At 31.4% G+C, this 15,361-nt stretch overlaps 1 protein-coding gene across 1 annotated transcript; it reads right to left on the reverse strand.

Annotated features, from left to right (window-relative positions):
• Nucleotides 1-461: 461 nt before the first annotated feature.
• LOC117683959 (uncharacterized) lies at nt 462-11,973 on the reverse strand. Its single transcript, XM_066074182.1, has 15 exons — nt 11,581-11,973; nt 10,855-11,060; nt 10,374-10,519; nt 9,145-9,292; nt 8,752-8,888; nt 8,247-8,382; nt 7,457-7,552; nt 6,603-6,742; nt 5,955-6,046; nt 5,454-5,538; nt 4,972-5,043; nt 4,603-4,698; nt 4,200-4,358; nt 3,448-3,543; nt 462-1,413 (listed from the first exon to the last, which is right to left on the reverse strand). Exons 2-15 carry the CDS (start codon nt 11,009-11,011, stop codon nt 1,279-1,281), a joined length of 1,695 nt encoding a protein of 564 aa, XP_065930254.1. The 5' UTR covers nt 11,012-11,060; nt 11,581-11,973; the 3' UTR covers nt 462-1,278.
• Nucleotides 11,974-15,361: the final 3,388 nt, after the last annotated feature.

Raw genomic sequence — 15,361 nt, forward strand, 5'->3', positions numbered from 1 at the left:
AGACCCCATGCCGACTGATAAAAATGAGGTACCATATTTTGAGACAAAGCTACATCATTAACGTGCAAGATTCAATCTTTTTCTCAACAAATGGTTCTTCAGTGGACACCAATCAACCCCTTTTATATATTGTACCAATTTTTAAGTCTTCAAGATAAATCTCAAGCTGTGCAGTTCTAAAGTTGTTCTAAGTGATTAAAATTGCATTATTCTGGTCCTGTGTAGGCAATTTATAGTAAAAAAAAAACACGTAAAATTTCAAATTCATTGCTTTTTATTTACTTTGACAACCGGCTTTGATCTGTTTTCTTTTTTTAAAAAGTCAATTAAAGAAATGTTACATTTTTATTCAAATGTGTACATATAAGATTGCCAAACATCCCCATTAATAAATAGAAAGTTTGATTTTCAATTACATTAAGAGATAGTGTACAGTTTAGCGATATAAATATTTGTTTAATAATAGAGATTTGAACACAATGAATACACAATTCAACAATTAACTGCACACATTTTATGCTATCATGTTAGATCGACATTATACATTTCATGCTTATGGTTTTTTCTCTCAATTAGATTTTCAAAGATTATTAATGTTTATTAAATCTAGTTTTTTTATGTCGTCTAAGTCACTCATGTTATCTATTCAAGTTGGTCTTCGTCTATCGTCGTGCGTCTTTTGTTAACAATTTTACAGTTTTAATTTCTTCAAAACTACAACGCCAATTGATGCCATTTTGGTGGGAAGTATTTTTATGGTAAGAGAAATCTTAATTGTTAAAATCATGGCTTTACTACCCCCGGGCTTCATAGACTGGACCAAATAGGCATAAAAAGGTCAAGTTTCAAATAATCTTCTTCTCTACTCCAACACATGTTAGGGAAACACTTAAAGCATGGTTATGTTATCCATGAAGCTATCTACCTAAATTCATGGCCCCTGGAACAGGGGTTCAGGAGTGTCTTATTGTGAAGTAGTTAAAAGTTTTGTTATGCGATATAAATGCATATCTTAAGCCAGTCAAATAAGGTAATATAACCAGAAATAAATCAAACCCGTATAAATTGGGTAGATATTGAAATAATTATCTAAATAGCGAACTTTTCTAAATGAGTAAACGTCATCCGAAACCAAAAATCTCTTTTGGGTAAAAATAAGCCAGTCAAATGATACACACTATTAGGACCTATATTACTAGCGTTAGCAACGGTACCATCAATAGCATCTAACTCGGTTCCCTTAATGAAGTCATCATGTGTGTCGTTTTCAATTTCATCCTAATCTTTGACTTCATATTCCAAAGTGCTAGATTTAGACTGGATTCGTTTTTGAAGTGATTCGTCAGCATTCTTCAGAAGTTCTTCTTTGGCGGCAAAGTATTTCAAGAAAGTCATTGTCGATTTGTAACCTTGCTGTAAAAATGATTAATAGATTAATGTTCAGTATATCTGATAATTAAATGCTACTTAAAGCTGACGTGAATTCATAAAAGCATTAAGAGGCCATATTAGTCTCTATCGCTTAACTGCCACTGGGGTATATATACCAATCGAGCAAGTTAGGGTCTGGTGCTTTCCAATCGAGGCATTCAGATTGCACGGACTTCTAAATAAACGAACAACAGTGTAGTAAATGTTTGATTAAAAAAGGAAAGAAAACTTCCATCAATACAAAATAGAAAATGATATATTAAATCTATTTGAAATAATTCCCAGGGTATCCATATTATTTGCACAGACACATGTTGTGCAGCGTTTCTTTGCTTGCATATTAAAAACATGTCTCGTTCATACAGAGTGCTTAACTTCAACATGACATTAAAGATGCAGGTCCCATTACACCCAGTACAGTTGATAAGTGATAGAATATCCAAGAAAATAACAATGTAGCATAGTTTTTACAGAAGCAAAAGTACTACATACATATATCTCAAGTCCATTTTATCACTGCAGGATTTGTTATGGGTGTGGTTTGCGCAAGCGCAGCGGTATAACAATAAGACACAAAGAAACGTTCTACAAAGATCAATGATTTTTTGGCTGGATTTAAGTTTATTACGGGCCGCCGGAAGGCGGTCCGTTATTTGATACACATTTAAATATTGTTACTGCGTTTCTGCGGGATAGTTTTTTTTTTTATTAGAATTAATACTATGCTTATTTTTATGAATTAAAAGTCAATTTGCATGTAGAAATATGTTTTATGCCTTTTAGAAAATATCACATATTTTTTCTTTTACTCGTAAATGAAAAGTAGGTCAAACTTAGTAAATTGTCGTATTTGGCGCGTTTTTATCGAGACTATAATCTATTCGGAAAATATCGGAGTTCTTCATTCTTTTCAAAACAATGCATCAGGATCGGTATGCGGGACATACTAAAGACCTAAAATATTAAAGACCTGAATGTCATTAAATTTTATATGAATGATATTTTTTAATTTCTATGTGCCGTGTCAAATAAAAAGAGTTTGTGTGTGTATTTATTATATTTCCATGTAAAATATGGTAGAAAATTTCAGGAAATGACATTATATCAATTATTTACGCAAGAATATGACAGAAATGAAAATTTGAATTGACTGGAAAATTTGAACTAATAAATTTTTATTTTATTATGAGGTCCCTTGAAATCATGCTAATTCATTCAATACAATGCAACCAAAATAACCCAAAATGGTTTGAAATACATAATCTCCAAGAGAAAAATGATGAGTTGCACTTTGTATTAGAGTAATGTACAAATCAATGTGTTCTCCATTACTTTATACTATGGCAATGATCATACAATTTCCGTTAGAAATGCTTACAGTAACGAAATCGATTCTTTAAGATAATAGTAAAATGTTAAACTTCAAAACAAGTTGCTGAAAGTATATTAAAATTTACCATAAAAATTAGAACAACCAACTCTTATTTTCTTCTTTGTGGTGTGTTTTTATGTAAACAACCAATGATTCATACAACAATTATATTTTTTGCGGCCCATTTGACGCTTGCGTCAATATGATTTCTTGTTTTGTTTGTTTTTCATTAGATATTTGGTACTAGTACTCTTGTTGTCAAAGCTTCTACAAAACGCGTTTAATAATACGTTGATCCAATGCGATATGTTCCGGTAAAATGAACCATAAATAGTGATCTCGGTCTTATATAGTGGTGTGTAGCGACGAGCGTTACAATAGAAATGATAAACTAATACGGTGGCAGCCGGAGATGAAAGGAAAATAATGCGTATTTATGAATGCATGTCAGCTTTAACAGGTTGATATAATGGTAAAAGCGCTTATATGATTTTTTTCGTATTTGCAAAAAAAAATTAAAAAGTTTAATCGCTTTACTGTGATTTCATTGGAAATCTTCCAATTTAAGTAGCTTGATCCCAAAATATTTCACTCACAAGGTTGAGGAAACCAAATGAATAGTATTTAAGTCGAAATCAACTAACATCAATAACAAATCTCATATCTTCTTCTTCCAATTTAAAATCAGTGAGTCCCACGTGGCCAGTATTAATGCCAACAGTTCTATCCAAGTCTTGAGGCTGTAAATCAAAGATGAATTATAAATTTCGAATCAATCAACATGTTTGAAGTTCTAAATAAGGCAAGTTTTATTTAAAAAGCATAAGACGCGGGGTTTGTGGATAAACTGTCGCACAATATTGGTAATATCTGCTGTATATAGGGAAACATTTGCCACTGGTTTATTTCACTGCTTTTGCCTTTTTGTCAGCGGCCTTTTTCAACGGCCGAATTTAAGACTGAGTGAATTCCAATGTCTCAAACGATCTCTCTTTAATCACGAGTTTGCCCGGTCGAATTCATGATGGGGTAAACTCGTTTGCAAGTAAAGGACGAAAATAACACTGGGTGAAAATAACACTGTACACATTATTTCACTATATAATACAATGTATCAGAATAAATCATAATTGTTATCAACATGTATACTGTGAAATCATTTTATTTCGTGGGGTCAATTTTCGTGGATTTTGGGTTTTTTGCTTATTCGTGGGGATGTAATTTCATGGATGTTTCAGTTTTTAGTTTAAGTAGGTAAACTAACTCTTTTATAATTAGTTTTCGTTGAGGATATAAATTCATGGGTGAGGGCTACCCACGAATACCACGAAAATTGACCCACCACGAATTCTATGACCCAAATATGAAGGTACATGTAACACGAAGAGGACCTTACAGTGACAAATGCCCGTTGAACGTTTGTTTTGAAGGCGCTTTGAATCGTTCCAAAGAAGTCAAAAAACCCATCAACGTTTTTCCTCTTGTAGCCAAGAAAACGCTCTATAAGTTGTACACCTGTGCCATGCATAAAGTTTAATAACTCCCGAAAGTCTATCTGTAATAAGAAATCAGTGTAAATTCCTGAAACTTGCTATGATACCTCTTGGCTATCCAATATATTGTTTGGACATATTTTGTATTGATCATTCCAAATTCGTCAAACAGCGTTATTTCGAATTTTTAATACTTTTCTGATATTTCTTTTAATTTTGAATCAATACTAAGTTACTCTCTATCTGTGTTTGAAAATACCTTGCACTTTTGAAAAAAAATTAATGCGAAACATTTAATTTTCCAACCTCGCCAGATTTATCTTTTTCCAGAAGATCAAAGGCATTCTGCACTGTGCAATCTTTTCCAAACAGAATTTCACTGCTCGTTGTAGAAAATTCCTCCTACAAAAATTAACGGAATATATAATTACAGTTTATGAAAAAAGATATGTTCATCAAGATTGAAAACTAAAACAACATGATAATGAGTGTTTTCCCCAGGAGGATAGCTGCGTTAAAAGAAGGTTATAACTTTTTAAAACGTAATGTAGTTTCATCAATATTCGCTAGTAACCAATTTTCGTGGATTTTGTTGTTGCGAGTATACACGAAAATGTATCTTTATTAAAGTGAAATTTCTAACTTCAATAGTACATTGTGATAGTTTGTACTTACAGATTTAAAAGCAGCTTCTAGCTCTGTCCTGTTGATTGTGTGGTTTTTATCCAAATTGTGTTTCTTCAAAACCTCAAAATAAAAATGACTGTATACTTTGCATCAAAATAATGTTTTATTTATTTGTTGTCAAAGTTCTGTTTCCATGTAGAGATATGTTCAGTTGATTTATGTCGGTATTTTTTGTTTGATCATAAGTTATTTTGTGTCCTTCAAGTATACCTTTTTGGTGGCTTAGTTATAGTGATATACTGTTCAAAATTAATGGAACCGTTAATTCCGAGTATCAGCAATTGCCTGCTATACCTCTATTTATCTCTTGGACTATACTGCTTTACCTTTAAGCACTATGCAACAGAAACCAAATGAATGCAATTTTCTCTTGAATCTTATTGAGTGTTGATAAAAGTGGAATAGTAATTCGTAATTGTGTCAATTCATATGTTACATATTTCTTAATTATAGACAATATTGCAATTCACTTTTAAAAACTCATCCACTGCCATTACAACTCGTCTGTCTTCTCTCTTAGCCTTTTCTTGATCCATTTTTTGTTTTAGTTTTATCCTGTAACATTGAATCGCAAAGTGAGTTTATTGCAAACTTGAAATATACATGGGAAACTTCCTTACATTATCTTCAATGGCATGCACATAAAGAATGCTATCTTAATTCTAATGTGCAGGACAAGTTCCAGGAATAAAAAGAAGCTGTTTCTGTTTTAGCATACTAGACTTACATGCATCTTTTGGATACAAAACTAAAGATACTTGATAGTCAACATATTAGCCATCAGATTTCACTTTAAATTTTGAGAAATAGTTTGCCAAGCTTCACACGACATGCATTATCTAACATAATAATGTTAATATTTTCCTATATCTTTTCTATACAGCTTCATTTACAATATATTAATTTAGTCTTAATATGGTTAGGGAAACAGTGATAAATGCATGTTATTTTAAAATGCGTTCCGTTCTTACTTTCCTAGTTTAGTATTGGGAATTGGATCAAGTTGAACACCTATTCTCTTCTCACACATAAATCTGAACATATCTGTCTCAGAGTCTGCGTACTAGAGCACAAGAAAAAAGATAAATGAAAAACAAATGATCATTAAAAATGCCAAAAATTATATATAAACGTACATACCGTTTTAAATATGCTAGTAGAAAGACTGTCGTGGCTTTTTTCTATAAACGTTGTCAACGTTATAGTTTTGGAGTGTTCGTTTTAACTGGGTTTTTATATACGTGTTTTATTTGTTTTTGCTTGTTTTTTAATAGAGATACCTGGTATATTGGTTTCAAAAAATATATGAAATATTGGGATAAATGCGAAAATTTTAAACAAATGTTTATAAATCAATAAATACAGTTTTTATTAATGAATATCCTGATTTTCAAAAGTTTTGATTTGAGGAATAACACTACAGAGCATCTTGAACAAGTGTGTGTTTGTGTGTTTAATAGTTCTAGGTTAAGCGTTTATTTTTTGAAGGGATAAATGATTCCTTCGATGTGAAAAAAATAATGCGAAATGGTATCCATTTGGTTTTATAAAAAATATAATTTTTTGTTGTTGCAATTATAGAACATGAAACTAAAATGAAGTATGTCAACAGTTCATACCAGTACAAATCCCAACGTCTTTGCTGGATCTTTCTGGTCAAGGAAAAACCTTTGCCGTTGGTCTAATAAGTTTTGTAGATCATCTAAAGGTTTGAGTTTTTCTAAGAAACTATCTTTTGAATCCATCGAGAGCCACCATCCTGTAAGTAAAGTACCTGAATTATAACTGCATTATCGCTGTTCTATAATATTATTTGTTTTATTTACTGTGAATTTCTAATTAAATGCAAGAAATTAATATCCGCCTAAAACCGTGATAATCACATCCCTCGGATTTTAAAATTTTGCTTTAATTTTTATATACATGTAAACTATTTTGAAATTTGATAAAAATTATGTGTTCGCGTTATCATATTCTCGCTATTTGATGCTAAACCGTTGAATCGTGGAATTAAGTACTCGCATAAAATAAGGAATCTACAGTAAACACTTGTCAGAAGAGTAATTGGAGCCGTTATCATTTTTAATTAGGCCATGCTTTGTTTATTAAAATATAGGAATATCGGAATCACCATGATAATTAATCTATTGTATGTTTTTAAAGTAACGATGCTGGAGTCACTATACAATACTCTTGGAATATATGGTACAACTCTAATATGAATAAATGATTATTAGTTTTAAGAAAAACATGATTTATATGGAGTAATAACCTACATTTTTTCACAGTTTGCTATGATATTAAGTGAAAAATAGGTACTTTGTACTTCTACAGAATTGTCAGCTCTCTCATATTTTCTATTCTATCTCAACCTAGGCATTACTTTCAAGCAGTGTTTGAATAACAGCTTTATGATTTACCTACATTCTTACAGTACAAAGTGTGTTAATGGAATCTATGTAAACCAACTCACCGTCGTAGCAGTGGATGGGATAGTTACAAATTAATCCGCCGTCAACATACGCGTTTGTTTCTCCGTTGTATGTGTAATGTGTCGGTTGAAAGAGCCCTTTAACACAAAAATGATACTTATTTTGTTTACTTGTAACCACATGTACATGCATACTGGCTTTTTACGAATTGTATTATTGTATCTGTTTTAAAGGTTTTTCGCAATTTCTTCATTTCTATCAATAAGCTCCATAGGGTAATACATCTGCTTAAGAAAATACGTCTGTCTATCTATCTATCTATCTATCTATCTATCTATCTATCTATCTATCTATCTATCTATCTATATATCTATCTATCTATCTTTCTATCACATATCGTATTGTCATATTCTTTCAAATATATATATATATATTAAATAAAACAACATAAAGATCATATGGATGCAACGATATTGAAAAATATAACCGAATAATAAAGCACGATCGTTCAAAATCAGTTATTTCAACACTTGGTGTTGTTATTTGGAAATCCCATAAAGTGTTATGATCATAAATATATTTAAAAAACTGTTCTTCTACATATATTCTTCTAATCTCTGAATGTTTCAAACATTTTTTTATGTAAACAATATTATTTTCCTTGTGCCATAATATCATCGTCAACACCCCCTTTCTAACTCTAAAATGTTAAAAGAAAACAATCGAATTCTAATTCTTTTAAATTCAAATCTATCACCACAACAATCCAAAACAAAAATAAAAAAAAAAATAAAAAAAAAATACAGTGAATGACATTATACTGAGTATTACCTGGTAGTGCAATAGACATCCGTACGGCGGTTCTTATGGACATAGACGGTGTAGTCTTTACGTGACAATATTCCTCTCTCATTAGGTTAACATTACTCACAATGATACACAGCTCTCGCCCAGTCTTTTTATAATGCTTAAAAAAAATTATATAAATGTATTGAAATGCTAGTTTTGCAAAAAATTAAATTAAAGAAAAATGCTACAGTTCAATCTAAACACAAGAAATATCAATATAACTTTCAGCCATGTCTGATGTATATATATATATATAATGAAATGTTAGTATTGCATATATTTATACACTTAGAAATAATAATCAAAGAAAAATGCTACAATTTAACGTAAACGTAAGGAATATCAATATTACTTTCAGCCATGTCTGGGGTTTTTTAAATTAAAAATGGGGTTCCTTGTCGTATTTGTGACGTCTCTGTATTGAATTATTGAAAACACAAGTTTAATGTTCAATTATATACAATTGATGAAAACAAAAGCAAAGAACCTCGTCAAAAGTTACGTCTTTGTTGCCCATCTTTTTTTCCAACAGTTCCCCGAACCAGTTGTAAAATCTATTACCAGGATGCCACCCGTATCTAGTCAGTAGATTCGGCAGAAGACTAAGTATTCCACACTTGGCATCTGACAAATATATTCTATAAAACTATAACGTGTCCTAGAAAATTAGGGGAACAGGGCATATCATATCCAATCGTTAGGTAAGGAAGAAGAATAGATCTCCCATAATATAATTTCATATTTTTTTAAAACATTGAATCTGTGACAACTTTGAAATATCTGTAACATCAAAATAAATGATTAATTACAAAATGTTCTTGCATCAATTCTTTCATCTGACATGGAGAAAATATTCGATAGTTAATAGATCTCTTTTTACCTAGTACTATTGAAGATAAATCTTGACCCATTATGTCTTGGAATTCTTCCAAATCGTATCCCACGGCCAAAAGGGAAGCTGTCATTGCGCCTGCGCTAACTCCAGCAAATCTTCTGATCTGACTGACTAGTCCAGGTTCCTCCAAAGCCTACAAAATGAAGACAAACATCCTGTATGTACAAATATTTAATGCAGTTTAATTTATGCACAAAGGACAACATATACAAAACATTTCGGCGAAAAATTCACATTGTGCAATTTAAAAAAGCACATTCAGTTTTAGAATATGCCTGTGCTACTGACGTACTATTGAATACATGTATAATACGACAACAACACTTTTTTTTATCAATCTCATTTTCTTAAAAAAATCTTTGATCTACCCCAGTAAATCGTTACACAGGGGTTATTCGGGGCCTATTTAATATGCTACGTCGTAAACGTGCATCATTACTATGAGCAAGGTAAAATATGTTTTGATCACCTGCTACATCTTTGCACAGATTGAGGCATTACATTTTTTTTTAACTACAGTATCTCTAATCTTCTTGTTTGTTGTTGTTACATGTAAACTGACACGGTGACTCAAAACAAATGTTTCACTTTTTTACTATGACAACTGAAATAAGAAGAAATATTCATCATATGAAAGGATTCACGCATTATGTCATCATCTATCGTTCACAAGAACTTACACATGTAAACAAACCAAACTGTTTTGGACATTAATTTGAGTGTCACGCGATTGCAATTGCTATCTAAAAAGGTTATAGTAGGATTGACACACTGACAAGAAAAAATAGTTTGAAATTATTTGATGTCTGCAGTATGGAATATGCACTTTTAAAGAGTGCATCTTTAGATATAATTCTTGAAGACATCAGGTTTCACAGAGAGCCACTGGCTCATGATCTATGCCAAGCTGCATTTTTTTTATTTCCCTGCGCTGTGTGGCTATATGGAACGGAAGAAAAACTCAATTTACATGTATTGGTCCAACGCTTAATTCCCCTTTTCATCTGATACATAAAATATTTTGAAATTGGTAAAAATTCTATATTTGGTAAATTATTAGTTTAAGTCATTATACACACTGTATCTTTTAAAGCGTTGTTTGATAGGTCTGAGAAACATGTCCATATCCTTTTGAATAGCAACTGAGCAAGGCAAAAATGTTGATACACCATAAGAATAGTGTTGCAATGCAAATTCACAATATATTCTTGTACCTTGATAGCGCCTGAGTACGCATATCCCTTGGCACCACCTCCTTCAAAAACAAGGTTCTCAAAAGGGTAACTATGGTCTTTAGGATTAATACTCATGGCTTTTATTTCAATCTCGTTTAAAATAGATGGCGATTTGCGATTGACACCTAAAAAACAGAACAAATGAAAATAACAGTGTGTTGAGGAATAGAATTTTTAAAACAAAGTTAGAAAAAGACAGATTAGCACTTCCAAAAAAAAAACAAGAAAAGGGACAAAATTATTTTATTGTGAAGTTTCTCCATTAAATGATAAGTAGATTTTTCATTTTATATAAGATAAATCATGGACATATTTTATTGTATAATACTTAGGAGGCTGATCGCCTCTATTTTTTATTTACGGCTTAATGCATTATCCTATAATCATAATGTGTGTTAAGGGTAGTTAATACATGTAAAATGAATAGCTAACACTATCGAAGAAAGCAAACAAAAATGACCTGTGTTTCCAGTGTCATCAGGTGTCGCTTTTTCTAGTTCGTCTTCGACATCTTGTATGAACTGCTCGTCAAGATAACGCTTTCTAGCCTCCAAAATTTCTTTGTATTGAATATCTCTTGGATCCGTTTCGATTTTTTTCCCAAAGACGTTCCCCATTTTCTTTAGCGGTCAATAAATTTTAAAGGCCTTCTGACAACTTTAAGATCTGAAATTGAACCATATTCTAAGTTAGTTATTCTACAAGAAACACGAATAAAACTATACTAGCAGCTAAAGTACTACTTCATAATTTGAGGATCATAAGGTGAAATGCATTACCTAATTGTGAATATCATTGGTCTAGAATATACACTAGTATTTACATTTAATAGTGTTCTTTCCCACAAACATCAATTAATTAAAAGGATAAAAAAAATTCTATATTGGAAAGTAATAGTACGAGATTATCTCAGAAACAACAATATGATGTCGTCTAATTTTTCATCGCTGAATTCTTGTAAAATGGATCTTTTTCTTCTCATAAGCACGTTTTTTGACACATTTGCTTTGAAAAATAAATAGAAAAAGATTAGTCGAACATTGAAGTACATGCATTAATTTTTAAAAAACAAAGTTTGATTGATCACTACTAAAACTTGTCAACATTAGTTTTTCATAAAAATACATGTACATTGTACAAACCAACTTCTTGACATAAACTTTATATCAATAAATTTAAATCTTACCTCAAACAATTTGTCATTTGTATTGTTACGCTCACAAACATGTGATCTGAAAAGACTTGTATGAAATATAGGAATGCGGAATTTGTAAAGTAATTGAGAAAACAGCTGTCCTGCACTGTTCACCTACATAATTATGTACCTTATCTGCTGACCAAGCTAGGTCTCATTTGACAAAATATCCGGTTTTTGTCATATTACATTATGAATAACAAGTACTTCCCGTAAGTAAATGTTGGTCGTATTCCGGCTGCACTCGGGGTGACTTAAGACGTAGCCCAGTTTAAATGGAACTGTAACTAGGAGTATCAAAGGCGGATACGGAAAACTCTTAGCATTTTAGACTGATTCCATCTTATTATCGCTGGAACTTCGTATTTTCAACATCTAGCCGATTTCTATATATATATATATATATATATATATATATATATATATATATATATGTGTGTGTGTGTGTGTGTGTGTGTGTGTGTGTGTGTGTGTGTGTGTAATTAAAATCGTGTAATCTATAAAGCTCGGGCACAAACACTGTTGGCCTGGATCTAGAGTTGACTCAAGAGATCTTCACTCCAATTCGTCCTACAAAAGCACATTTCCAGCTTTAAATTAATGTTTGTTATTTAAGTGATAAACACCGTTATTTAGTGAACATGGTGTTGTGAATAACAATTGCTTTGCTGGCATATTTCATGATGCGCGGTAGCGCCGCATCATGGATAATATGCCAGCAGAATAGTTGCTATTTATAACGCCATGTTCACTAAATAATCATTGCTTAATACTTATATTTTTATTTTTGTATATTAATCCTTGCAGATCCCCCTGTTTTAGAGCTTGCCACTTAGATATTGTATCAAAAATTTACAAATCACATAGATTTGTTAGCATAATAAACAATATGTAATAAAGTAGTTCCTTTAAAATGATAATATAGAATATGTTTTAAATGCACTAGTTTTATGGAATTGGGATCATATAGTGGTTAAAGGAGGCTGACTTTCGTTTTCATATTGCATGTTTTTGCGCATTTTTGTATAATACAGTGGATTTATACTTCTTATGAAATTGTTTCGATGTCATTTATAAAATTGAACGCAATACACAAAATACAGATATCTTTTTTCTCGATTTATTAAGGAAATGTTTCATTTTTGTCCGTTGTGCAGTAGGGGAGTCTGCCATTGCGCTATTATGACGTTGTGATAAAATGAAGCTTATTAGGAGTACGTTATAAGAAATAACATAAAAGAACAAGAGGCCCATGGGGCCACATCGCTCACCTGAGCAACAATGGGCGTTCAAAAGATATTGTGCCATATGGTCCCTCGGTAGAATAACAAAAAATAAATATTGTAAAGTATTCGAATTTTACACTTATTTTTGCATACACGTAATCTTTGACATTGTACCTTCATGAAATACTATTTTTTACCAGATTAAGAAAATCCCACGCAAGATATAAAACTGAACATTTGGTAGTGGTTCACTTTTAAGTTGTTAACTTCTAATTCCCATTATTTTGCAGCAATATTTACAGCGAATACAAATATACTGGTCCATCAAATATCCTGAAATTTTTATAAGATTGGCAAATTAATAACTGTCAATCTTATGTTTTGCCCAGGCCAAGTCTTGCCTACCCATTTTACCGGATGCCGAACCCGAAGCTATTAAACTGATTGAAACACGCCTTTCCTTTATTATTATTTTCGTAATAACTCAGATTTGAATCAGAATTATCACTTAATTTTTGCAATTTATATTTTCCTTCCCATAAGGATAATTTATGCTAAACTACGTTGAATTGGATTCAGTAGTTCTTGAGAAGAAGATTTTTAAAAATGCACCCCCCTTTTTCTACAGTTTCAAGGTTTTCTCCGCTTTGAATACAGATCGGACTTTTATTTCTGCAATTTATATTCGCCCTACCATTAGGATGCTTTGTGCCAAATTTGGTTGAAATTGGATAAGCGGTTGTAGAGAAGAAGTTCAAAATGTAAAAAGTTTACATAAGGACAGATGGACAGACGGACAACGGACAAAATGTGATCAGAATAGCTCACTTGAGCTTTCAGCTCAGGTGAGCTAAAAATTAAAAGATGTACGCTGTTGGAATTTGATACACAGAATGATGCTATTCTCGAGGACATTTTCCTAGACTTTTAAATGAATACATTTTACCAATCATAATTCGTAATGCTCAAAGTATATAGCAAAATTTGGTGCATTTTAATATTTTGAGATGGCCCCCTCTAAAAACCAGACGGTTGAATTTAGTATTTTTTACATATACATGTAAGACAGGAAATCATATCATTAATCATATATAACAATTTGAGAAATAAAATATTGTAGTATTTTTTAATCTGCTTCGAATTGCGGAGAATAACATATTTCTATATATTTCTATAGTAAATGTGCTTCTATTTACATTGTAAGATGGTCCCTAAAAAGAACCAGACAGTCAATTTTCTTGAAACTTCGCAAATAAACTAGAGTTGGTTTCAATGACATATAGTTAAAAGTTAAAGAGTTTTGCAAATGTATTTTTTTTTTGCAAAAAAAACCAATCGGCCTCCTTAAAGTCTGACTTATCTTATCTATACATTTTTTTTTAAAATTCAAATTGCATGTTCATTTCATGATTTGTTTTATTGTTTTAATATCTCAGATATACTTGGAGATGGTACAATTCATCCAGTGGATTTGATTATGGGCCCTGCCTTCCTGATTGGCTATAATGCTAACGAGCTGGGCCGATTGAACAGAAGACTGCGATTTGAGGGAAGATATCTCGCTGATAATTTCCCTTCCGAACTGGAGAAAATTTTAAAACGAATCAAGTTTTTGAGAGAAAAAAATACAATTACAAGAGAGGAAAACGAGTCACAAAGAGGTTCAAGTATCGATAGAAGATGTAAAATTAGTAATAAAAATTTCATATGAAAATAAGTTGTCTTTTATTTTGATTTATTACTAAAGTTATTGTGTTTTCACTTGTATTTTTCAAAACCATCAAAAGATTTCATGTCATATTTTTACCATTGCTTAAAATTTGACTTATTAAATTAGTATTGTAAACTTTCTTTTCCAAAACTACTTCGCATAATAAAAAAGGAGTCCTTTGTTATCAACAATGAAACAAAAAACAAGAGAAAACTCAGTTACTGTTATAACAAATCTAAAGGGACATAAAGAGACTATTAATAATCATTTATCATAAATCGTTATTCGTTTTTCAAGTAACCAGTTCTTAACTGCATGCAACTACATATGTAGCAAAACATCATTACATTGTACCACTACTCGCCGTGATTAATCTATACAAAATCATAGGCGTAGTCATTTTTCTATATCCTACTGTTTTTGAGATATAGGAAAGGGGAGGGATTGAAAAAATAAAAACCTTAGGAATTTTAAAAGACACACTATTTAAAAAGAAGTAATAAACATATGTTTCAAGTTTTAATAAGAACTATTTACTACTTCCGGTTTTATGAACCAACGCTCAACAAAGACCTGGAGTTACCCAAATAAAGTTCTCCAAAATGAGTGTATACGTATTTATTAGCACTTATGGAACTCTCTAACCAGTGAAGATAAGAAAATAAATCCAATTGTTTTTTTTATTTATATATCCATGACATGACCGGAGGTCACTTAAGATCATAAATCAATGTCGTAATATATTTGACGGACGGACGTGCGGCAGACAAAAAGTAAGGTGAGCTTATATGTTAGAACTTAAATATATCACAACATAATGTACATTTAATTACAA

Source organism: Magallana gigas, chromosome 10 (assembly GCF_963853765.1).
Source record: "Magallana gigas chromosome 10, xbMagGiga1.1, whole genome shotgun sequence".
NCBI lineage: Eukaryota > Metazoa > Mollusca > Bivalvia > Ostreida > Ostreidae > Magallana > Magallana gigas.